This window comes from Chiloscyllium punctatum, chromosome 1, assembly GCF_047496795.1.
Source record: "Chiloscyllium punctatum isolate Juve2018m chromosome 1, sChiPun1.3, whole genome shotgun sequence".
NCBI classification, from domain to species: Eukaryota; Metazoa; Chordata; class Chondrichthyes; order Orectolobiformes; family Hemiscylliidae; genus Chiloscyllium; species Chiloscyllium punctatum.
This window is the reverse complement of record NC_092739.1, coordinates 146,342,702-146,369,415: the sequence shown is the minus strand read 5'-3', so window position 1 is coordinate 146,369,415 and position 26,714 is coordinate 146,342,702. Positions and strand designations below refer to the sequence as shown.

At 43.6% G+C, this 26,714-nt stretch overlaps 1 protein-coding gene across 5 annotated transcripts in view; it reads left to right on the top strand.

Moving 5' to 3' along the window:
* Positions 1-26,714, top strand: part of rnf24 (ring finger protein 24) — a 161,603-nt gene that overhangs the window by 88,745 nt on the left and 46,144 nt on the right. For 4 of the 5 annotated variants that reach the window (XM_072576782.1, XM_072576800.1, XM_072576791.1 and 1 more), the window contains one exon: positions 8,420-8,569. In XM_072576782.1, the coding sequence (XP_072432883.1) occupies positions 8,427-8,569 (143 nt within the window). In that variant the 5' untranslated portion in view covers positions 8,420-8,426. Of the gene's footprint in view, positions 1-6,234; positions 6,255-8,419; positions 8,570-26,714 lie in introns of those variants that run through there. The other variant, XM_072576809.1, reaches the window with a different exon arrangement.

The window sequence follows — 26,714 nt, the reverse complement described above, 5'->3', positions numbered from 1 at the left end:
CATTTATAAAAATGACAAACAGCAGGGGCCCCAAAACAGATCCCTGCGATACACCACTAGTAACTGAACTCCAGGATGAACATTTCCCATCAACCACCACCCTCTGTCTTCTTACAGCTAGTCAATTTCTGATCCAAACTGCTAAATGATCCTCAATCCCATGCCTCCATATTTTGTGCAATAGCCTACCATGGGGAACCTTATTAAACACCTGACTGAGATCCTTATGTACCACTTGGTTTCTCTCCAGTGCCAGTCTGCACTGTGAGCAACTTCAGCCACCAGTAATTCTCTGCATCTTCACTAGCTGCCAACATCTAATTTGCCAGAATCAGGCAGGGTAGGAGTCCTCGGCCAGGGCACCCGATTGATTGGGGAGCTGGTCACACTTCAGTGCCTGTTTGGCTCGTCATCCATGTGCTTTCTCGTTGATGAGGGCAGGAAGTTACTCATCCTTAAAAACACCTGACCCACACTTAAAGCAAAAACAGAACATTCCAGACATAGTCTTTTAACCTTCACACCTGCAATACTCTGCTGTAAATGCTTTTCTGAAAAATTTTATATCATTTCTAAATTTGCATATTATGGACATTACATTATAAACCAGTAATTTACAGACACTGGAATATAAACTAGTGACCAGTAAACACTGGATTATATACCGGGGCACAACAGACACTAGATTATACAACATGATGAACAGTAGGTCGCTGGGAAGTATTGAGGATCATAAAACCTTGTTGTGCATCTCCACTGGCCCCTTAATAGGACAGGTAGATAAAGTAGTTAAGAAGGAACATGGGATAATTGCTTTTCTCTTTTTGGTTTAAGAGCATGCAGGTTATGCTGGAGCGATATATAAGAATGGTTAGGCCACAGCGAGGATATTGCATGCAGTTCTGAAATCCACATTATAGGAGTGATTTAACTGCAGAGGAAATTGGCTCTGCTGCACAGGGAAAGGTTAAAATATGTTGAAATGAAATAGTCAAACAAGATTTAGCTGTAAGGAGAATACACAGGTGTTTCTATGGTTGCAAATGAGACTCCACAATGGTATGTTGCCACCTTAGTGTCAAGGGCACCTCAGAGCAGTTACAGGACTTATTGGAGGGGGAGAGTGAATAGCCAGTGGTCATGGTACATGTTGGTACAAATGATACAGGTAAAATAAGAGATGGTCCTAAAAACAGACTGTATGGAGTTCAGAAGTAAGTTGAAAAGTTGGACCTCAAAGATTATAGAAGATGGAGGGTAGTTATGGAGGGGTGTTTTTATGACTGGAGTTTAGCGACCTGTGTTGCTCCGTGGATCAGTGCTGCGATCTTTGTTGTTCGTAATGTATAAAAATGATTTGGATGAAAATGCCAATGGTCAGATTAGTAAGTTTGCAGATGACACGAAAATTGGTAGAGTTGTGGATAGTAAGGAAGGATGCAGAAGGATGTAGATCAACAGCAATGTTGGGCAGAGAAATGGCCGATAGAGTTTAGTCCAGACAGATGTGAGGTGATATATTTTGGGGGGTCAAATACGAGAGGAAAGTATACTGTTAATGGCCAGACCTTTACGTACCAACAGAAATACAGAGGGTCATGTCGCAATTGTATCAGACTTTGGTCGACCACATTTGGAGTATTGTGTGCATTTCTGGTCACTGCACAATAGGAAGGATGTGGAGGCTTTGGAGAGGGTGTAGAAGAGGCTTAGCAGGATGTTGCCTGGATTGAAAAATGTTAGCTATAAGGAGAAGTTGAACAAACATGGATTGTTTTCATTACAGGCTGAGACGTAACCTGACAGAATTGTATAAAATTATGGGAGGCGTGGATAGGGTGGGTAGACAAAGTCTTTTTCCCAAGGTGGAAATGTCAGGTACTAGGAGGCATAGGTTTAAGGTGAGAGGGGGAAGTCCAAAGAAGATGTGGGAGGCCAGTTTTTTACACAGAGGGTGGTAGATCCCTGGAGGGCACAGCCAAGGGAGGTGATAGAAGCAGATACAATAGCAACGCGTAAGAGGCATTTAGACCAATATATGATCAGACAGGGAATAGAAGATTACAGACCATGTGGACACAGATGGAATTAGTTTAGAATGGCATCATTTGATTATTTATTGTCACATGCACCAAAGGACAGTGAGAAGCTTTGTTTGTGAGTAGAACAGGCAGATCATAATAAGCAAGAATGTACAGACCATAAGGTGAGAAAAAAGAAACTTGGACAGAAGTATACTGATTACATTGCACAGGGCATGCATGCGGCAAGATCAGCATTATTTGAAGTTAAAGAGTCCATTTATCAGTCTAATAGCGACAGGGAGGAAGCTGTCCTGAATCAGTTGGTGCATGTGATCAAGCTTCATGGTTGGTACGTACATGGTAAATGAAGGGTCTGTTCCTGTGCTGTACTGTTCTATGTTCTATGCTTTTGTTCTCAAAGAGATTTACCAGGTTTTGCCTGAGCTGGAGGGTTTTAATTGTTATTTAATTCAATTCAATCTATTATTGTCACATGTAACGAGATACAGTAAAAAGTATTGTTTTGCGTGCTAACCAGACAAATCAGATTTGGAGTATTGTGTGCACTTCTGGCTGCTGCACTAAAGGAAGGATGTGGAGACTTTGGAGAGGGTGTCGAAGAGACTTAGCAGGATGTTGCCTGGATTGAAAAGTGTTACCTATAAGGAGAGGTTGGACAAACTTGGATTGTTTTCGTTAGAGGCTGAGATGTAACCTGATAACAGTGTATAAAATTATGAGAGGCATAGATAGCATGGATCGTCAAGAGTCTTTTTCCCAAACTGGAAATGTCAGTTACTAGAGGACATAGGTATAGGACAAGAGGGGGGGTAAGCTCAAAGGAGATACGTTACATAAGTACATCAGGGTAATAGAATGTAGAATACAGTGTTATAGCTATAGAGAATATGTAGAGAAAGATCAACTCTAATATATGAAAGGTCTGTTCATAAGTCTAATAATAGCGGGAAAGAAGCTGTTCTTGAATCTGTTGGTATGAGTTTTCAAACATTTGTATCTTCTGGAAGAGGGTGGAAGAGAGTATAACTGGGGTGGGAGGGGTCTTTGATTATATTGGCTGCTTTCCCAAGGCAGCGGGAAGTATAGACAATTGGGGTTATTTTCCTTTGAGCAGAGGCAACTGAAGGGAGAAATAATTAGGATGTATCAAATTATCACGGGCCTAGACTAGGTAAACAGGAAGGAACTTTTTCTCCTTGGTGGAGTGTTTAATGACCGGGGAAATAGAGGTAAGGGGCAAGAGGTTTAGAGGCCATGTGCAGAAATATAGGGGAGGCAATGGCCTGTTGGTATTAATGCTAGATTATTAATCCAAAGACTTGGCTAATGTTCGAGGAGCCCAGGCTTGGATATTATCATGACGGATAATGGAATTTGAACTCAATAAATTCCTGGAATTAAGAGTACTAGTGACCATGAATCCATTGTCAATTGTCAGGAAAAAGCCCATTTGGTTCACTAATGTCCTTAAGGAAAGGAAACTGCTGTTCTTACCTGGCCTGGACTACAAGTAACTTCAGATTCACAGCAATGTGGTTGACTCTGAACTGCCCTCTGGGCAATTAGGGTGAGGCAATTAGGGTTAGGCAATAAAGGCTGGCCCAGCCAGTGATAGCCTCATCCTCTGAATGAAGAAAAAGAAATTCGCTCAGAGGCTGATGGGAATCTAGACTCACTGTCTGTTAGGGTGATAGAAACAAAAACCCTCATAAAATTTTCGAAATAGATAGATGTGTACTTGCAATGCCATGACATACATGGCTGTGACCAAGTGCTGGAAAATGGAATTAAAATAGTTCAGGGGCTGCTTTGATCAACATAGACTCAATGGACCAAAGGGCCTTTTTCTGTGCTATAGACCTCTATGACTCCACAATGACAGGAATGACAGGCACTAATCGTGGATGGCACAGTGGCACAGTGGTTAGCACTGTTGCCTCACAGCGCCAGAGACCTGGCTTCAATTCCTGTCTCAGGCATCTGTCTGTGTGGAGTTTGCACATTCTCCCTGTGTCTGTGTGAGTTTCCTCCGGGTGCTCCGGTTTCCTCCCACAGTCCAAAAATGTGCAGGTTAAGTGAATTGGCCATGCTAAATTGCCTGTAGTGTTAGGTGAAGGGGTAAAATGTAGGGGAATGGGTCTGGGTGGGTTACGCTTCAGCGGGTCGGTGTGGACTTGTTGGGCCAAAGGGTCTGTTTCCACACTGTAAATAATCTAATCTGTTATAATCCAGGGAGTGACAGACACTGGAATATAATCCAGGGAGTGACAGACACTGGAATATAATCCAGGCAGTGACAGACACTGGATTAGATGTGAGCCAGTAATTGAAGTGTAAACCCAAACATTGTTTGACATTTGGTTTTGGGGATGAATGGGAATGGTCCCTTCTTCAGTCTGTACAAACAAAATAAGAAGTTGTTTCGATCAGTGGGAGAAGACAAGGAAATTAAAGAAACTATGTTTCTCAATTGGTACTGTTGAGTAACACCAACGAGCTACAATTCAAGTTCAACCTCACAATACAATTCACAAAATCTTTCTGACCTCAGTTACACTCTATCGTCATTGGAACCCTTTAACCCAAGTCAGACAGCGTGTTCCAGGGTCGGGGTTATCAATAGGGTGCCTTTCACAACGGCGTAATCAGAGATTTCCACATTCCTTCATTTTCCCATGTAATTCCAGTTAAAATTGAAAGTGCCGGCAACACTCACAGGAGATGGCGACCACACAGATAGAAAGGATCTTCCTGGACAAATAGGAAGGATCAGATTGATGGCCACAACTTTCTTACTTAACTCTATTGCCATTAACATGAGGTTTATTGGGAGCACAGAAGTGGCACGTGTTTTTCAAACTTAAAATTCACTTGTAAATGTTTCTCTTTACATTGGTTTCACTTCGTTCTTGCATGCATCATCATTATTTGTTCAGACAAATTCTGTCAGAGAGCTAAATGTCCTGACACACTCAGCATTGATACATGTTGATTGTTACAGGGGAGCTAGGGACATTACTTGATTGTTAAAAAAAGCAGTGCTGGTTTTATTTTTGTTCTCTCTTTATTACATTAGTTTCCAGTGTTGTGCTTGCCACACAGTGGGACATCTCTGACCTTACAGGCTCAGTTGGTCTGTGCTTTCTGTAAGAAGGCATTACCCTGCTTCCCAACCTTGTGTTGTGGAGTTAAACAACAGAAACAGCTCTGCTCCTAATGAGAGGAAATGGTGGCCCAATGGTAATGTGACTGAAAGAGTTATCCAATATATCATTGAGTAGATTAAGTTTGTTTTCATTAGAAAAAAAAGAGATTGAGGGGGGACCTGATTGAGGTCTACAAAATCATGAAGGGTATAGACAGGGTAGATAGAGAAACGCTTTTTCCCAGGGTGAAGGATTCAATAATGAGAGGTCACACTTTCAAGGTGAGAGGTGAAAAGTTTAAGGGGGATACACACGGCAAGTACTTTACACAGAGGGTAGTAGGTGTCTGGAATGCATGCGTCTGGACAGATGCATGTGTAGGTGGGGAGCAGAGCAATACAGATGCTTAGGAATTGGGTGATAGGTTTAAACAGTGGATTTGGATCGGCTCAGGCTTGGAGGGCCAAAGGGCCTGTTCCTGGGCTGTAAATTCTCTTTGTTCTTTGTTCGAATGCTCTGAGGGCAAGGATTCAAGTCCCCAACACAGTAGTATTATGGGCTTTACATTTAATAATGAAACTGGAATTGAAAATGAGTGATGGTGACTGTGAAACTGTCACTGATTGTTACATGGACCTGCCTCATTCACTTCTCTCCTTAACGGAAGGGAAATCTGTCATCTTTCTTGATCCAGTCTCTGTGTGACTCGAGACCCTTAGTAGGGTGGTTGAGTCTGAAATTGCCCCAAAAGCCACTCAATTCAGGGGCAGTTAGGGATGGGCTAGAAAGGTTGGTCTTGCCAGTAATGTCCACATAGACTTTCCCCTGATAGACTTTCACCATCTTGTTTCACAAGAGTCTGTCTATCTCTGGTATAAAAGTATTGACAGAACCTGCTTCCAACTTTTCAGGAAGAGTACCAAAAGCCCACAGCCCTCCGAAAGAAAGCTAAAAAGAAAGCTGAAAAAAAAGCTGCCCTTGCACACAACTGCACAAACCCACCTGTAAACAAAAGGGAATCGGCTGCCACAGGATCTCCTACACCAATGACTTTATCTTGAAGGTTAGGTGTATATATTTTTAAAAGGTTTTAATGAGTATTTGTGGTATATGGTGTTTTATAAATACAAACCCACTATTAGATGTTGTGAAACCCAAAACACCAAAGACCTGCCACTGACTTTATCTCTGTACCTTATCAAACCGTTTCACAAAATGTATTCAGTCGCACACTTCGTGTCCTGTGCTTTTGAATGCTGTGTAACTCCATACCCCATGTGTCTTTTTGAGTTAAGGCCTGGCTGAGCACAGCTGGAAAGGTAGTGCTAAACTGCAAAGTATCCAGGACACACAGTACCTGGCGTAAGGGTTCCAGTGAGAAGTTCAACGTACAAATACATTTTTATGGTGGGAAGAGAGTCCAGGGAATCTCACCTGTGAGTAAATTCCACACCAACTGATCCTATGTAACTTGAGGTAACAACATCACATAATAGTATGAAATTCAGACAGTATATGAAGTTAGCAGCAGTTGACTGGCAGGCCGGGGTAGATGGAAAGGCCGGAAGGTACGTATATAGATGGAGGGATAGGTAGATAGACAAAAAACTCAATCGAAGGTAATTGATTTGTTAAATCATCATGGTGCCTGGGGCCAAATTGTGTTAATGATTATGATACAAATCAAATATGTACATAAGTGATCATAGTTATATACAATAATTAAAACAAAATACAAAATAATAGGATTGCACAGGTGTGAGCATTTCAGTCTGCGTCATTTACAGAATAGAAAAAAAATGTTTACAGCACATTGCATTTTGTGTGTAAGTACATCTGTCCTAAAGTGAGGCTTGTAAAGTAGGCATTGGGCTGTCTTGTATCTGTTTATCCCATATCCTAGTGCAAACAGGAGCGGGAATGGGCCTTGTAAAGTAGGAATTGGGCTTTCTTGTGTCTGTTTATCCCATATCCTAGTGCACTCCGGAGCGGGCGTGGGCCTTGTAAAGTAGGCATTGGGCTGTCTTATATCTGTTTATCCCATATCCTAGTGCACTCAGGAGCGGGAGTGGGCCTTGTAAAGTAGGCATTGGGCTGTCTTGTATCTGTTTATCCCATATCCTAGTGCACTCAGGAGCGGGAGTGGGCCTTGTAAAGTAGGCATTGGGCTGTCTTATATCTGTTTATCCTATATCCTAGTGCACACAGGAACAGGAATGGGCCATTGAGCCCCTCAAGCTCACTGCATCATTAATGATCCCATGGCTGATCTGATTATAAATTCAGTCCACATTCCTGCCTCCCCTGATAGATTTTCACCATCTTGTTTCACAAGAGTCTGTCTATCTCTGGTATAAAAGTATTGACAGAACCTGCTTCCAACTTTTCAGGAAGAGTACCAAAAGCCCACAGCCCTCTGAAAGAAAATGTTTCGCCTCCTCTCAATTTTAAACAGTTGGCCAGTGATTTTTAACCAGTGACCCCGTAGTTCTAGATTTGTAGAGTAATGCCTTTCCTCCTTAATTACATCACACATTTACATCCATGTGACTGTGGCAAGAGAAGGTGACGAGAGGTTGGGGGATCCCAGAGTTTGTTGGTGAAGTCTAGTCTAGGCTTTTTTTGTGTCTCTCAGCAAGGGAATGCGAATTCAGTTGTTTGGTTGTGTCAGAGCAGCTTTGGCAGGCGTTACCTGGAATCGGTTTCAGTGCTTGTATCTGAATGCTCTCACACTTGTTCATTGGTAAGTGCAGCTTTCCAAACTGGCACTACCTATTCAACTGTGGGCCTTACGTAATTATTAAACACAGTGGATAGGTCAAGGTGATACCTCAAGAGCAGCACCAGGTAGAAATGAGTGCAGTCAATAATGGGATGCAGGGTAAGCCATAACAAGTACATTGGATGAAGTGCTGGGAGTACACCATTTCAGGAATGGAGACCAATACAGTATTGACAGTGTTGAGGTATGCCTAGCATGGTTGAGACAGTGTACTAGTGTAAACACCGTACTCATGACTGGAACAGTACACAGTGGGCAATCCACTCAATCAATTCTGGAGCAACCTGTACTTTGTACACTGTGTGCAATCTTTAGGGGGACAACTGTTTAATTTTTCTGTCCATTGTCAATCATTGAAATGACAGTGGGACACGTTGCAGTGCAAGCAACGTCATTGGTGACAAATATTAACCAGCAGCTCTCTCTTTCTCCTCCCACTTTTGCAGGCTATCCATGAGTACTGATTTCCGGCAGTACAACTTCAGGATGCCAAACATAGGGTTCCAGAACCTTCCGCTCAATATCTACATTGTGGTTTTTGGGACAGCAATCTTTGTCTTCATCCTCAGTTTACTGTTCTGCTGTTACTTAATCAGGTAAGGGATGGCTTCAAGTCAACTCAGCAAAAGTAATTTTTACGGCAATAGCTAATAGAAAGAAGTGCAGCCTGCCTTTAAATAGCACCTTACATGTAGTAAAACAGCCCAAGTATGATATCAGACAAAATTGAACACAGAGCCACACAAGGAGACATTAGAACTGGTGACCAAAAACTGAATAACAGCAGTCGGTTTTAATCACAGACTTGTCACTGCACAGAAGGAGGCCATTCAGCCCATTCTCTCTGGCCTGACTCTCCAAATGAGCATCTTAGCCCAAGCTGTTTCGACTGCTTTCACTCCCTTGCCATGCTCATTGTTCCTTTTCAAACAACCATCTAATTTCCTTTTGAATACTTCGATTGAACCTGCCTCCACCACACTCTCAGGCAGTGGAGAGACCGAGATGTTCAGGAAGGGAATTCCAGATCTCAGAACCTAGTCAGCTTTTAGAATGATGCCAATGTTGGACCAATTAAAAGTGAGGGTGCGCATGAGGTCAGAACTGGAAGAATGAAGAGATCCTGGAGCCGGCAACACATGAAGCCAGGAAAGGATTTGAGAGCAACAAGAAACATTCTCAGTTTGAGATTTTGCTGGACCAGGAGCCCAGGTAGTTCCACAATGATAAATAGGAGGTTCTTAATATGGGATCAGGCACGGGAAGCAAAGTTTCAGACAAGCCCCACAAGATGGAGTAGGTTACCTGGAATCTTTGTACCAAGAAGGTGTCCTACCTCTGAGGTTTGTGTCATCTGATGTGATCAGTGTTCAGGAACAGGAGACTGTGAGTGTGAGTGGGGTGGACAAGCGGAGCCAGTGGGTAGCAGTTCAGGAACCACAGCCTTTGCAATTACTCAATGGTTTGAGGTTCTTGCAGCTTCTCTGGATGAGAGTGAGGACTACAGAGAGGATCAACGAACTGACCTTGACACCATGGCATAGGAAATGAGGAGAAAGAGAAGAAATGTAGTGGTTGTATAGTGAGGGGGATTGGCTGTGTTGTCTGCAGCACAGCGTGTGAATCCAGATGGCTGTATTAATTGCTCAGTGCCAGGGTTCAGGACGTCTCTTCAGAGCTGTAGAGGAGCTTGCAGTAGAAGGGTAAATGTAGTCCACAGTGATGTTTGAGAGGACAAAGAACGAGGTTCTACATTGTCAGTGTGAGGAGCTAGGAGTCAAATTAAGAAGAAGAACCTGAAAAGTCTTAATCTGTGTGTCCTTATCAGAACCAAGTACAACTTGGCATTGGACAATCAAATTAGAGAGAGATGAATGTGTAGCTCAAAGACGGTGTGGGAAAAGTGGGTTCAGTTTGTCGGATCCTGGCACTAGAACTGGGGAAAGTGGGTTCTGTACCAGTGAACCATTCTCCTCGTGAACTGTGCTGGGGCCGCTGCTCTTCCCAACCACATAACTTGGGAAGTAGAGAGAATTTCAAGCTGAGTACTGGGGGCAAAGGATCAAATCAGGAGATATGTAGCAAATCAAAGCATAGACTCAAGGCCAAAGAGAATGGTATTAATGTGCAAAATGATAAACAGACCATGTCAGGAAAGGCTGTAGAGTATGAATCTAAAAGTCAGTCAACAAGTAAGACTATTTACAAAGCCAGCAAAGTGAAAAAACAAAATCCCTGTCTCTGACCTGAGAACACAAATATAAATGAGTGGTATGTATGATCTGGTAGCCATTACAGTGACGTTGAGGAGGCCCTGAATCTTGATGGATGCAGGGCATTTAGGAAGGACAGGAACGCGATTCTTCCTAACTGGAATGTATCTTCACGGTGATCCATGAACTATTTTCTTAAACATCTGCCATTCTTTCTCCACCATCTTTGCTGCTAAACTCCTTTCCCAGTCTACTCGAGTCAGATCTGTCCTCACCCCTTTGTCATTACCTTTAGTTAAGTTTAGCAAATACCTCCCTCTCAAACTGAATACTGCATTCCACCGGGTTATTGTCACTGTTTCCAAGGGGATCTTTTATTTTGATGAAATTTATTAAATCTGCCTCATTACACGTTGCCAGATTCAAAATAGCCTGATGCCTGATTGGATCCACAACATATTGTTCTAGAAAACTGTCCAGAATATCCTCTGTGAATTCTTCCTCATTTGACAATGCCAATCAACATGAAGATTAAAGTCACCCATGATTATATGTCTTCATTATGCCCTGATGTATTCTTTGTCATACAGTGTAACTACTTTTAGGGGACCTATAGAGTCCTCCTACAAGTGTCTCCTGATACAAGATCATTTTTTTGCTATCAACCTTATTCCATCCTGTACCAACAATGCTACCCCATCACACTTACCTTCCTGTCTCTCCTTTCAAAAGACACATACTTCCAAATATTTAGTTCCTGACTTTGAAATCCTTGAAACCATAGCTCCGTAATGGTTATAAAATAATTCAGTAAGCTGTATCTGTGTGATTAAATCCTCTATTTTATTCTAAATACTACATTCAAGTAAAGAACCATTCATTTCTCCTTTTAGGCAAATTTTGCCCTTTGACCTTGTTACTCATGGTTTATCTATGTTTGTAGACTTGTCCCTTCCTGTACCCACTCTGGATATCATTATCCAAATAGCAGCTCTGTAATTCTGCCATATCCTCTTGCTTTATAAACCTACAATTCCCCTCTCCCAGACACTTCCTCCCCTCTAACTAGTTTGAAGTTCTCATGAACAGTGCCACATCAAAGGTTATTGTGGAATATTAAAGCTCAGGCTATACAGGGTAACATTTTGGCATGGATAGTATTGTCTGACTAACAGGAATCAGAGAATAGGCATTAGATTAGATTACTTATAGTGTGGAAACAGGCCCTTCGGCCCAACAAGTCCACACTGACTCGCCGATGCGCAACCCACCCAGATTCATTCCCCTACATTTACCCCTTCACCTAACACTACAGGCAATTTAGCATGACCAATTCACCTAACCTGCACATTTTTGGACTGTGGGAGGAAACTGGAGCACCCGGAGGAAACCCACGCAGACACTGGGAGAATGTGCAAACTCCACACAGACAGTCGCCTGAGGCGGGAATTGAACCAGGGTCTCTGGCGCTGTGAGGCAGCAGTGCTAACCACTGTGCCACCGTGCCACCCACAAGCCATAAATTGGCTTGTTTCAGGTTGGCAAAATACAACAAATGGTGTGCCACATGTTTGTTTTATCTTAATCAAGGTTCTGCTAATTACTTCAGCAAACCATGGTTTAATTTGTATTTATAATTGCAGGTTATAAAAGTGGAATTAATTTATCTAACTGTAAATGCCAGTAAACAAGATTTTTTTAGCTTTGGTGTGTGTCCTTCATGTTATTGGTGACTTTGACCCATTGTAAATGAAATCATGAGGCAGTACTTTTTTAAAAATTTATTCACAGGATGATGACAACGCTGGCTAGGCCAGCATTTATTGCCTATCCTACATTGTTAAGAGTCAACCATATTTCTGTGGGTCTGGAGTTACATGTAGGCCAGACCAGATAAGGATGGCAGTTTCCTTCCCTAAAGGACATTAGTGAACCAGATGGATTTTTCCGATAATCAACAACACATTCACGGCCATTATTAGACCCTTAATTGCTGATTCTTTACTGAATTCAAATTCTACCATCTGCCACGGTGGGATCTGAACCTGGGTCCCAGAATTTCCTGGGTCGCCAGGAACACTTCTTTGCTGACAATGGTTTCTTTTGGTCAAGAGGCATTAAACAAAGGCCCTTGCTGGCTGTTCTGGTGGGTGTGAAAGATTTTGCAGGAAAGACCTGCTGTGCACCAGCAAAACATGATACAATCAATTATTTTAGTAAAAGCAAAATACTGCAAATCTGAAATAAAAGTGGAGCACAGGCCTGAAGAGAAAAACAGAGTTATCCATTTGATTTCCACATTGAACGTGAAAATTAAACTTCTTGTTGGTTACAACCTGTCCTCAACCCCATTATTGATGAATCAATGCTCCTCCTTTTGATCACTAATTCAGAGAAGCACTTAGCTTGGCAAGGATAATTAATGTACTCTGGGCAGGGGTTTCTATGTCCAGCACAAGAGTATTGGGAGCAGCACTACAGGCCAAGCTGCATTGCTGTTCGATTGGCTCAGCATCAGGTGTTAAAGTAACCAACAAGAGGGAAAGACATGCTAGGTCTTTCCCTCACCCACCTACCTGTCGCAGATACATCTGCTCATGAGAGTATCAGCACTTTCTTCATATGTTGTATTGGTGTACCCTTTCAAATTTTGTTTTCTGATGTTAAACTCCTGAGAAGTACAAAATGAAAAGCTTCAACTTTGTGTCCCTTTTAGCAATGTTCAATTCATGACAGTATCAATAGGAATCACATGACAATGGTCCTTAAGGAAGTTAAGGTCTTCACAGTGAGGATATCCTCCATCATGTTGTGTGGCACTGCCACTGTGCTAAACAGGATAGATTTTGATCAGATCTAGCAACCCAAAACTGCATTGAGTCACAAGCTGTACGTCACAGACCAGCATATCCCCCATTCTACCATTATCCTAAACTCTGGTTTAATGAACAGTACAGGAGGGTCTGCCAGGAGCAGTACCAGGCGTCATGAAAAATGAGGAGTCAACCCAACCCTAATTGCCATTGGGTGGTTTGCTTGGTCAATTGAGGGAGCAGTTAAGAGCCAATCACGTTGCCATGAGTCTAGAATAATTTGTTCCCCACATCAGGGAAGGACAGTAGATTTTCTTCTCTACACTCAATGATAGTATCATGTTCACCATGGGTAAACTGGATTTTTATTTGTTTATCCAATGTCATCAGCTGCTGAGGTAGGATCTCCCTAGAACATTAGCCTGGGCCCTAGATGACCAGACAGTGATATGACTACTACATAACCTTCTCTTCATCCTGAGTTTCCCAACATCGCAGATGTTACTCTTCAGCTAATTCAAATCACTCTACGTGATATGAAGAAATACTCAAAGATCTGAATACTGTAAATGCTGTGGTTGAGAGGCTTTAACAGAGGCCCTGCCCCATCCCACCTATACTACTGAAGGTCTATATTTCAGAACTAGCAGTGTTCTACAAATGTTGCTCTCGTGCTGCCATGACACTGGCATTCATGAAGCATCTCAAACATTTATCACTGGTATAATATGCTAAATTGGCAAGGCATACAAGGCTATGGGCCAAGAGCTGGCAAAATTGGACTTGTTATGTGGTTGTTTTTGCCCAGTGCTGACCCAATTGAGGAGCTGATTGAAGGAATACTGAGAGACCTTGATAGTGTGGACATGGAGAAGATGTTTCCACTAGTTAGGAGAGACTAGGACCTGAGGGCACAGCCTCAGAATGAAAGGATGACCCTCAAGAACTGAGATGAGGAGGAATTTCTTAAGCCAGAAGGTGGAACTGGAGAATTCATTGCCGCAGAAGGCTATGGAGGCCAAGTCATTGAGTGTATTTAAATCAGAGACAGGTTCATGATTATTAAGGAGATCAAAGAATATGGAGAGCAGGCAGGAGAATGGGATTGAGAAAGATATCAGCCATGATCAAGTTGTAGAGCAAACTCAATGGGCCAAATTCTGCTCCTATATATGATGGTCTTATGGCAGTGAGCCAAAGGACTTCTGTGCTGTAGATCTCTGACTGTATCCAGGCCACAAAGAAAATAGATCTAACCCGACTAATTGCTGCCCTCAGACCATTCTCAATCGTCAGCAAACTTCTAGTTGGTGTCATTGACACACTCAGCAATAAATTGATGCTCATTTAGGGTTCTTCCAGGGCTACCTGGCTGCTGACCTCATTACAACTTTGGTTCAAAAATGGACAAAGGAGCTGAATTCCAGAGGTGAGGGGAGAGTCACTGTCCTTAACATCAAGGCAGCACTTGACCGATTATAGCATCAACAAGCCCGAGCAAACATTGAAGTTAATGGGAATCATTGGAAAGTTCTCCAATTAGTTAGAGTCTTTTGCAACATAAAGGAAGATGGTTAAAATTGTGAGCGATCAGCTCCAGGGCATCTCTGCAGGAGTTCCTCAGGGTAACGTCCTAGACCCAGTCGGTTTCAGCTGTTCGTCAATGACCGTTCCTCCATCATAAGGTCAGAAATGGGGATATTCACATAACCTTCAGCAATATTCATGAAATAGCGATTTTTGAGAAGATTGGCAGCTCAGGTTGATGATAAGTAAGTAAGTTAGCTCACTGAGCTGGAAGGTTTGTTTTCAGATGTTTCACTACCATACTAGGTAACCAGCACTTCACCGGAGACTCTCACTGATGATGTTACCTAATCATGGTGATGAAATGTCTGAAAACAAACCTTCCAGCTCAGTGAGCTAACTTATATTCATGACTTCACAGATAGAGTCCAATGTGATCAAGTTTGAGGTTACGTATTTTGATTCGAGAAAGGATATTTCGAGGTACTTTCCAGATGGTATGAAGTTAAATACAGTGCAAAGAGAATGGGAGACTCAGGAACACATTTTTAAAATATCACAAACAGGTGCAGAAAGTAATCAAGAAAGCTAATGGAATGCTGGCCTTTATATCTTTAGGACGAGAGTACGAGGATGCAGATGTTTTACTGTAGTTATACAAAACCCTGGTTAGACCCCACTTGGAGTATTGTAAGCAGATCAAGGTACCATACCTTCATTAAGATATATTGGCCTTGGAGGGCATACAACATAGGTTTGCAAGAACTGTACCTGTACTTCAGAGGTTTTGAGAAGACAATACAAATTAGGCCTGTGTTCTTTGGAGATTAGGGAGTGATCTGATTGAAGTCTTCAGAATATTAACAGGAAAAGACAAGGTAGATAAAAATAAATTGTTTCCATTGATTGGGGATTCTACAACTAGAGGGTATAGTCTGAGAATTAGGTCAGACTCAGTTCAGGAGAGATTTTAGAAAGAACATCTATACACAAAAGGTAGTTGATGTTTGGAACTCCCTTGCACAAACAGCACTGGTTGCTGGATCAGTTGTTAATTTTAAATCTGAGACAGATTAATTTTTGTTATTCAAAAGTATTAAGGGATATATGAGCCAAAAGCAGGTTTATGGAATTCAGCCACAGATCAAGCACAATCTCATTGAATGGTGGAACACTTGAATGGCCTACTCCTGTTCATATGGTCCAATGTTTAAGATCTGGACAACATGTAGGCTCGGGCCTGACTTCTCTTGACTTGCCTGGATGTGCAGCTCCAGCAACCTTCCCAAAGTTCAATGCTTGATTAGAATTAGAATCCCTACAATGTGGAAACAGGCCATTCAGCCCAACAAGTCCACACCAGCCCTCTGAAGAGTAACCCACCCAGATCCATCTCCCTAAACTACATTTACCCTTGACTAATGCATCTAACACTATGGGCAATTTAGCATGGCTAATTCACCTGACCTGCATATCTTTGGACTGTGGGAGGAAACTGGAGCACCTGGAGGAAACCTACGCATACACAGGGAGAATGTGCAAACTCCAGGCACCTGAGGCTAGAATCAAACCCGGGTGCTGTGAGGCAGTAGTGCTAACCACTGAGCCACTGTGTCATCCGAGGACAAAGGAACCCACTTGACCGGCAACCCTCCACTACCAACCCACAGTGTCAGTAATGCGAACCGTTTATTGGGCGGAAGGTGACCTAGTGGTGATGTCATCAGATGAGCAATGCAGATATCCAGACTAATGCTCTGAGGATGGATTAATTCCAGCACAGCCTCTGGTGTATAATTTAAAATCAATTAGGAAATCTGGATAAAAAGCTAGTCTCGAGGGTTCTTGTGATGCAGTGGTAGAGTTCCTACCTCTCAGCCAAGAGTCCCAGGTTCAAGACCCACCTGCCCCAGAGATGTGTCGTAAAATGTCTGAGCAGATTGAGTAACAATATCCTTGAAGCTGGCCTCAGTGATGGTCCCATGAAGGTATCATTGATTGTCGTAGAAGCACATTTGGTTCACAGATCCCTTTAGGGAAGGAAATCCACAGTCTTTATCTGGTCTGACCTGCAAGTGCATCCACAGCAATATGGTTGAGACTTAATTCCCCTCTGGCAATGCCTTCAATACAAAAGTAATTAAGGATTGACACCCAACAATGGCCTTGCAAGGATGCCCACACCCCATCACTGAATATAAAGAAAGCATGCACTGCAGCATCTCACCAAAACTCCTCAGGCAGTTCCAACCAAACCCCAAACTCCACCATTGAAATGGACACGGGCAGTAGGTACATGGCAACTCCATCACCCACAGATCGCTCCCAAGTGGCTCACCATCCTGACTGGGAAATATATGACTGGATCAAAATCCTGGCATTCCGTTCCCAGCACCACTGTGACTGCCCCTACACCAACTTGTCAAGGGCAATTGTGGACGGGGAGGGAATATTGGCTTTGACAGCATTTGATGAAAGAATTGAAACAAATGATGATCGAGCTCTATGAGAAGGGTGGAAAGAGGCTTTGTGAAGCCTAGGGCTGTAAGCACAGTTGACTGTGCTGTAAAATTTAGCGTCTCAACAAACCTGGCATCGACCAGGTCGAAGACAGAGGGTGGTGTGGGAGGATTGCTTTTCAGATTGAAGGCCAATGACCAATAGTGTGCTACAAGGGTCAGTGCTGGGTCCACGGCTTTTCATCATTTATATAAATGATTTGGATGTGAACATAGGAGGTATGGTTAGTAAGTTTGCAGATGTCACCAAAATTGGAGGTGTAGTGGACATGAGGAAGGTTACATTAGAGTACAATGGGATCTTGATCAGATGGGCCAATGGGCTGAGGAGTGGCAGATGGAGTTTAATTTAGATAAATGTGAAGTGCTGCACTTTGGGAAGGTAAATCAGAGCAGGACTTATACACTTAATGGTTAGGTCCTGGGGAGTGTTGGTGACCAGAGACACCTGGAGTGCAGGTTCATAGTTCTTTGCAAGTAGAGTCACAGGTAGATAGGATAGTGAAGAAGGCATTTGGTATGCTTTCCTTTATTGGTAAGAGCGTTGAGCATAGGAGTTGGGAGGCCTTGTTGCAGCTGTTCAGTACATTGGTTAGGCCACTTTTAGAATATTGTGTGCAATTCTGGTCACTCTGCTATAGGAAGGATGTTGGTGAAACTTGAAAGGGTCCAGAAAAGATTTACAAGGATGTTGCAAGAGTTGGAGGATTTGAGCTATCGGGAGAGGCTGAATAGGGTCGGGCTGTTTTCTGTGGAGGGTCAGAGGCTGAGAGGTGACCTTAAAGAGATTTATAAAATCGTGAGCATGGATCGGGAAATAAACAAGGTCTTTTCCCGAGGGTGGAGGAGTCTAAAACTAGAGGGCATAGGTTTAATGTGAGAGGGGAAAGCTATAAAAGGGACCTAAGGGGTAATGTTTTTACGCAGAGGGTGGTATGTGTATGGAATGAGCTGCCGAGGAAGTGGAGGAGGCTGGTACAATTGCAACATTTAAAAGGCATCTGAATGGGTATATGAATAGGAAGGGTTTAGAGGGATGTGGAGCAACTGCTGGCAAATGGGACAAGATTAATTTAGGATATCTGGTCGGCATGGATGATTTGGACCGAAGGGTCTGTTTCCATGCTGTATATCTCTGTGACTCTTTGACTCCTTCTCCTCAAACGCTTTAATTGATTTGACACATTATACTCACAGGCCTTGTTATAAATGACACTCTCAGATGACACTGTTTGATTTTATAGGCCTGTTCGTGTCGCAGTTTGAAAAACAGGTTTCAGTTTGTCAGCGTCAATCAAACGAACCCACCCTACCCCTGTGCATCATCCTCGCTCTTTGACCTTGACTGTTTCTCTTGTTACTGATTGGATAAGGTCAGCTGGACAGGTGTTTTATTGATGCTTGTGTAATAAAGCATCCCATGCTGGATAAAAGTTAAACAGTATTGTTCTGATTAAGGTTGTAACCATTAGCCCATTCTCAGATGTGGGGCTGCTCATTTCTCCTCAGTGTGTGGGGAGCAGAGGCCATAATGTTCTGTTTGGCGTGTCTAGTGAGTGCAAGCCCACTATGGCATGTTGTGAGAGTCAATACAGATAGATTTAGGGGTCTGGATAAATCTGTGAAGCAGGAAGGAATAGAACAATGCGTTGATCGGATGGTCGGAGACTCATAACAAGCATAATGACCCGAAAGGAATCCATTCAGGTTGCACTTTTCTCCACCAAACTCTCATGTGTCTGACATTGAAATGGGTCTTAGGTTCTATCGTTGCTGGGTTGCTGTCAATGTGCTGTTGGCACTGACCATTCCAGGCAGGGTCATTCACACTGAATCTGTATAGGGGTGTATTTCACCCACAACCTGTTCATCACTGCCACCTGCCCCCCAACTCAGATTGGATCACGGAGCATGAGACTGATGTCCCAATCACTCACCTTGGGATTTTATTACAAAAGGGTGTAATATAAATATAGGAGTTGTTGTTAAATTTGACAGTAAGTCACAGGAGATATCAGGGAAGAAGATCAAATGATTAATCAAAGAATTAGGTGGCTCAGTGGTTGGTACTGCTGCCTCACAGTAGCAGGGACCTGAGTTTGATTCCAGCCTCAGGCAACTGTCTGTGTGGGGTTTGTGCATTCTCCCCTCCAAGTGTTCTAGTTTCCTCCCAAAATCGCAAAGATATGAATGTTAGGTGAATTGGCCAAGCTAAGTTACTCTATAGTGTTCAAGGATGAGTAGGTTAGGGCATTAGTCAGAGGAGAATGGGTCTAGGTCAGTTACTCTTCGGAGGGTTGGTATGGACTGGCTGGGCCGAAGGGCCTGTTTCCACACTGTAGGGATTCTATGAACAGCTACAAAGAAAAGCTAGAGAAACAGGGGAATTTAATGATGTAATTTTGGAGCTTAGAGTTTTAGCTAGTGAAGAGATGTCTGCCACTGGTGGACCATTATCTGGGATTTGCCATTGACCAGAAACTGAGCTGAACTAGTCATATCAATACAGTGGCTATAGCAGCAGGTCAGAGCTTAGAAATACTGCAGTAATTCCTGACTCCTCAAATGGAAAGCCCCACTTGTCTGGATAAGTGCAGCTCCAACATTTCTTGGCAAAGCAGTCTCTTTAAGCAGAACCACATCCACAACATTCAGCCTTTCATTTCTTTCACTCAGTAGCAGAAATTTGGGAATACCACCATCCTGACTTGGACATTCCTTCATTGTCACTGGATCATTAATGTGGAATTCTCTCCCCAGTGGAATGGTTATACAACTACACCCTAAGAACTGCAGCAGTTCGAGTAGATAGCTCATCATCACCTACTTAAGGACAATTAGAAATGGGCAATAAATACAGGCCTAGAATGATTTTTTTAAAAATTAAACTAAGCAGTTGTTCAAGTAGTTCAGACAGCCAGAGCTATCAGATAACACCTAATCACAGAGGTTTCTCCAAGCCTGGCTAGTGCGCCTCAGTCTATCAACAGCACAAGGACAGATCCACTTTTGTTTCATCTCATTTGTTATTTTTAGAATCTTGTAGTGCACCCATTGGTTGCTGCATTTGTCTACAGGAACAAAAGTGTCTTTACTTCAAGAGTTATTAATTGGTTATGAAATACTTTGGAACATCCTGATGACACAGTACATTTTAACATGCACTGTGAGTTTTGGCAGTGGGCTGTGATTTGGCTAGGTTGGGGAGATGCTGTTGCAAAATGAGAGGTGAGGTAAAGGTGAGGGGAGTTTGGACTGTGCTTCCTGTCTCCCTGCGATGCAGTCATGGTTGAGGATAGCACTTTCACCAACAGGCTAAACAAGAGGGCCTCCTCCTGCCTGGAGAGCCTCCACAATGTGGGACGCTACACAGTAAATGCTGGCAGACCCCCTTACAGACGTAGGGAGGGTGGGTCTCACACACACACACACACACACACACACACACACACACACACACACACACACACACACACACACACACACATATACATACCATAGCCAACCTGTGCCTGTCAAAGTCCAACAAGCAGCAGTTTTTCACTGGTATTGCTCAAAGGGTCACTATTTGCCATGACCTGTCTTGCCCCAGTAATACTGTTGAATCTTTCATGCCCACCTGTGAACATTGCTTGCCATCTCTTCCAGAATACAACACATCATGGGGGTCCCTGATTGGCATTGAGAAGAAAATACCCAAATTGTATCAAAGTTCCCTCATTCAGATAGTATTTGGTCTAATATACAAAAATAGGTTTCCACATAATGGTGTTTTCCTGTAAATGCTTATAATAAGCTGAAAAATGTGTTGCTGGAAAAGCGCAGCAGGTCAGGCAGCATCAAAGGAGCAGGAGAATCGACGTTTCGGGCATAAGCCCTTCTTCAGGAACCTGAAGAACGGCTTATGCCTGAAACGTCGATTCTCCTGCTCCTTTGATGCTGCCTGACCTGCTGCGCTTTTCCAGCAACACATTTTTCAGCTTTGATTTCCAGCATCTGCAGTCCTCACTTTCTCCTAATGCTTATAATAACCCAGGAAGCCCTACTGGAAAGGAACATCATTTGTTATTCATTGCCAAAATACTGCATACATAGAGTCATAGAGATGTACCGCACGGAAACAGACCCTTCGGTCCAACCTGTCCACGCCAACCAGATATCCCAACCCAATCTAGCCCCACCTGCCAGCACCCCGCCCATATCCCTCCAAACCCTTCCTATTCATATACCCATCCAAATGGGTCTTAAATGTTGCAATTGTACCAGCCTCCACCACATCCTCTGGCAGCTCATTCCATACACATACCACCCTCTGCGTGAAAAAGTTGCCCCTTATGTCTCTTTTATATCTTTCCCCTCTCACCCTAAACCTATGCCCTCTAGTTCTGAACTCCCTGACCGCAGGGAAAAGACTTTGCCTATTTACCCTATCCATGCCCCTCATAATTTTGTAAACCTCTATAAGGTCACCCCTCAGCCTCCGACGCTCCAGGGAAAACAGCCCCAGCCTGTTCAGCCTCTCGCTATAGCTCAAATCCTCTAACCCTGGCAACATCCTTGTAAATCTTCTCTGAACCCTTTCAAGTTTCACAACATCCTTCCGATAGGAAGGAGACCAGAATTCCAACAGAGACGCAGTATTCCAACAGTGGCCTAACCAATGTCCTGTACAGCCACAACATGATCTCCCAACTCCTGTACTCAATATTCTGACCAATAAAGGAAAGCATACCAAACGCCTTCTTCACTATCCTATCTACCTGCGACTCCACTTTCAAGGAGCTATGAACCTGCACTCCAAAGTCTCTTTGTTCAGCACACTCCCTAGGACCTTACCATTAAGTGTATAAGTCCTGCTAAGATTTGCTTTCCCAAACTGCAGCACCTCGCATTTGTCTGAATTAAACTCCTTCTAACTAATTCTGCCACATCTCAACACATTGGCCCATCTGGTCAAGATCTTGTTGTAATCTGAGGTAACCCTTTTCGCTGTCCACTACACCTCCAATTTTGGTGTCATCTGCAAACTTACTAACTGTACCTCTTATGTTCACATCCAAACATAGGTTAGTCCCACCTAGGGAGAGACAGCTCTGCAGTCCCATCCTTGGGTTTGCTTTATAATCTTTTTATTTGACATATTTTTCTAATCAGCCTGTTTAAAGATGTTATTACATACCTCTGGAGCAGATGGGCCTTGAACCTGGGCCTCACAGTCCAGGTGTAGGGACACTACACTGCACCATAGGAGAGTCCCTTTGAAGGAATACTGAAACGGAAAGATACATGCCTAATCTGTCAAAACCCTGAATTGAACCAAGGACCTTTAGACAAGCAGCCTCCTAATTGAGTATTTCAGATCTGGGTCTGCTTTCTAAAAGGTTCAGGTAATGAGTTCCAACTGGCAGGCCACTGTTGTTACCAAGGGAGCTCATACTCAAGCAACTCCATAGGGGGATTAGTTAGTGATTCCCCATGCACCTTCCAGGGCTTGTCATCATCACAAGTACTCATGAACTTTTACTGATTTACTCTACACAGGGACCAGAAATTTGAAACAGAATATATTCTCAATGAGACAGAGTGGGTGTTGATGGCTTGATAAGAGATTACTAGTTTATTGCTGATAGTGTATTTGATACTCAAAAGGCTTTTTGGTTAGTTCAATGCCATAAGTTAGCAGTGTGAGCAGTCTACTTGTCTCCGGTATCTTCTCCACTGGAAAGAGAGGAATCATAACTCAAGCTGGATAATTTGTAAGTGTGAGCACCAAGGGCAGGATCAGGCTGGGTTGTGATATCAACACCGTGGAATAGCTACAAACCAAAGCGTTGACAGTCAGTGGGTTTGGTGCCAAAGGGCTGCTAGCATTCCTGAGGAAAGTAAAATTTTTTTTTAATAATTGTTTTCGCATGTTGCCGCGGGGAGTGATGGGAGGATTGAGAGGCTGTTGAACACATTTGACAAGCCACAGTCTAACCCAGTGAGTGATTACATCCAATCAGCAGAGTAGTTTGATGAGCTCCCGCAGCCTCTCGGATGAAAGGGGGATTTGAGACTGTCCAGACCAATCAACGCAAGTGCACCAAACCAGAATTCAGGACATCCATGTACCAGAACTGTCTGCAACATGACTCAAAACCTGCACTTCCTGCCTCTGAGGGTAACCATTGAGCCAAAGGGTGCCTCTCTTCTGACCCAGTGAATTGACAGAATTCGTATTAGATTAGATTAGATTACTTACAGTGTGGAAACAGGCCCTTCGGCCCAACAAGTCCACACCGACCCGCCGAAGCACAACCCACCCATACCCCTACATCTACCCCTTACCTAACACTACGGGCAATTTAGCATGGCCAATTCACCTGACCTGCACATCTTTGGACTGTGGGAGGAAACCGGAGCACCCGGAGGAAACCCACGCGGTCACGGGGAGAACGCGCAAACTCCACACAGACAGTCGCCTGAGGCGGGATATGAACCCGGGTCTCTGGCGCTGTGAGGCAGCAGTGCTAACCACTGTGCCACCGTGTTGTATTCACTGCATTAGTGATAATCCTGCCTTTGAATGGGCCACAGGAGTGGGCAGAGTCAGTGCAGAGAACAGTTCCAGTGAGCTAAATGTCAGCTCTTCAAGTGATTTCAGGCAGTTGGTAAGCACCTGTCCTCAATAGCTGCTCTCAGTGAACAGGAAACCCCCTCACCAAAAGGCATTTTCTGAAGTGAAGGAATTAAAACATAATTAATCATTCACAAAGTGCTATGTATATTAACGGGCCACTGTGGATAATATTCTGATTCGGATTGCCGGGCACGTGGGACTCTGGCCTGACAGTTGTGTCTTTGAGGTCATATCCTCCAATCTTGTTAAACAAATAATCTGAAGTACAGGGTTTTTATTATCAGCAAAAACATTGCTGGTGAGGCATCACGTGACAACCCATGTGTTTTATATAACGTTCTTGTTTAGATGTGAATGCTGTTGGAAAGACCAGTGCTTACTGCGCAAACCTAGTGACCCTTGAGAATGTGGTGGATGGCCCACTTTCTTGAACAGCTCTGGTTTATGTGGTGAAAGTGTTTCCACAATGCTGTCGGGGACTGAATTCCGGGATGTAAGGCCAGTCGATGATGAAGGAACAATGGCAGGATAGTGTGCACCTCAGGGAGGGTCTTGGGAATGATGATGTTAGTACGCTGCAGCTGAATTCCTTCCAGGTGGCAGAGTTCACAGCATTAGGAAGTGCTGCCAATGACACTGCTCACCATTCTCAGTCTATGTCTGGGAAAATATACAGGCCATATGGAAGAACAACAATGTACTTTCAAGCCGTCCTGGTCTCAAGTCCACCTAGGATGTGTGAGGGTAAAATCACAGCCCAGCAATAATGAAAGACAGACATCCACACATGAAATCCAACACACTGCTCCATGTTGGACAAACTCAGCTCAGCCTGTGAAAATAGGAATGAACGTGAAGTAGAAGGTGGTAGCTGATGGAAGTAAGGGGCAACGGTAGCTGGTTCTGATTGTTACCCTATGGTGAAATGTGCTTTTGGATAAGGACAGTGTCAGAATCGATCATAGTGCTTCCTCCCACACACCACCCTGGGACTAAAATAGGCTGCTTATCCTGTCTCAAAAGAACTGGACTAACGAAAGTTATAATTGTGTCCTTCGACCTGACAGAACGTTACAGCGCAGTCCAGGCCCTTCAGCCCACAATGTTGCGTCAACCTGCAAAGTTAATCTGACGCCTACCTAACTTACACCGATCCATTATTATCCATGTTTATGTTCAACGACCATTTAAATGCCCTTAACATCACTGAGTCTACTACTGTTGCAGGCAGGCTGTTCCACACCACTACAACTCTCTGAGTAAAGAAAGTACTCCTGATATCTGTCCTAAATCTATCTCCCCTCAATTTACAGCTATGTCCCCTTGTGTTAGCCTTCACCATCCAAGGAAAAAGGCTCTCACTGTCCACCCTATCTAACCCTCTGATTATTTTATATGTCTCGATTAAGTCACTTCTCAACCTTCTTCTCTCCAATTAAAACAGCCTCAGTTCCCTCAGCCTTTCCTCGTAAGATCTCCCTTCCATATCAGGCAATCTCCTCTGAACCTTTTCCAAAGCTTCCACATCCTTCCGATGATGTGGTGACCAGAACTGCATGCAATACTCCAGGTGCGGCCTTACCAGTGTCTTGTACAGATGAAGCATGACCTCACGGCTCTGAAACTCAATCCCCTCCCAATAAACGCCAACACACCATATGCCTTCTTAACAACCTTATCAACCTGGGTGGCAACTTTCAGGGATTTATGCACCTGGACACCAAGACCGTTCTGTTCATCTACACTGCCAAGAATTTTACCATTAGCCCAGTACTCTGCATTCTTGTTATTTCTTCCGAAGTGAACTACCTCACACTCTTCTGCAATAAACTCCATTTACCAATTCTCAGCCCAGCTCTGTGTCTTATCTATGTCCCTCTGTCACCCACAACTTCGGCACTATGAACAACTCTGCCTACCTTAGTGTCATCTGCAAATTTACAAAACCATCCTTCTACGCCCACCTCCAGATCATTTATAAAAAGGACAAACAGCAGTGGCCCCAAAACAGATCCTTGCGGCACACCGCTGATAACTGAGCTCCTATGGTGATATTTTGCATTTTGAATAATTAAGAGTAGAGGAGAATTGTAATTTCTTATTGTTCAGCAGGGATGAGTTCAATCTGTGAAGGCTGTTAAACATCATTGCTGAATTCAATGGAGTTGTGGATAAGGGAACTAAGAAGAGACTGCCCAAAGCCAGTTATAAGCTTATCTGAGCCCTCTCAATCGTGAGATTCACTTCTAGCTACTGTACTGCCCTGTGTTAGTGATAAAATTAGAATTCCTACAGTGTGGAAACAGGCCCTTCGGCCCAACATTTCCACACCAACCTCTGAAGAGTAACCCACCCAGACCCATTCCCCTACCTTATACTTACCCCTGGGCGGAGGTGGATACTGCAGTTGCTGGAGATTAGAGTCAAGATTAGAGTGGTGCTGGAAAAGCACGGCAGGTCAGGCAACATCCAAGGAGCAGGAAAATCGACGTTTCGGCCAAAAGCCCTTTCTTTTGCCTGAAATGTCAGTTCTCCTGCTCCTCGGATGCTGCCTGACCCGCTGTGCTTTACCAGCACCACTCTAATCTTATATTTGCCCAACTAATGTATCTAGCCTACACATCCCTGAACACAATGGGCAGTTTAACGTGGCAAATTCACCTGACCTGTACATCTTTGGATTGTGGGAGGAAACGGGAGCACCCCGAGGAAACCCATGCAGACTCGGGAAGAATGTGCAAACTCCACACAGACAGTCGCCCGAGGCTGGAATCGAACCCTGTTCCCTGCTGCTGTGAGGAAGCAATGCTAACCCTTAAGCCACTGTGCCACCCTCATAGAGGTTTGGTGGTGTGGAATTTTGAGCAAACATTTGTATGCACAGCCTTGCTGACATCCTAGACACGCTGATGACACATCGGGTTCTTATCTCCCTTTCTGAGTTTCAGTAACAGGACATTTATTCATTGTCTTTCTGACACCAGGGTTATAGCACAAATGATCCACTGTGATCAATGGGCATTGCCTCTCACTAGTTGTCTATGTGG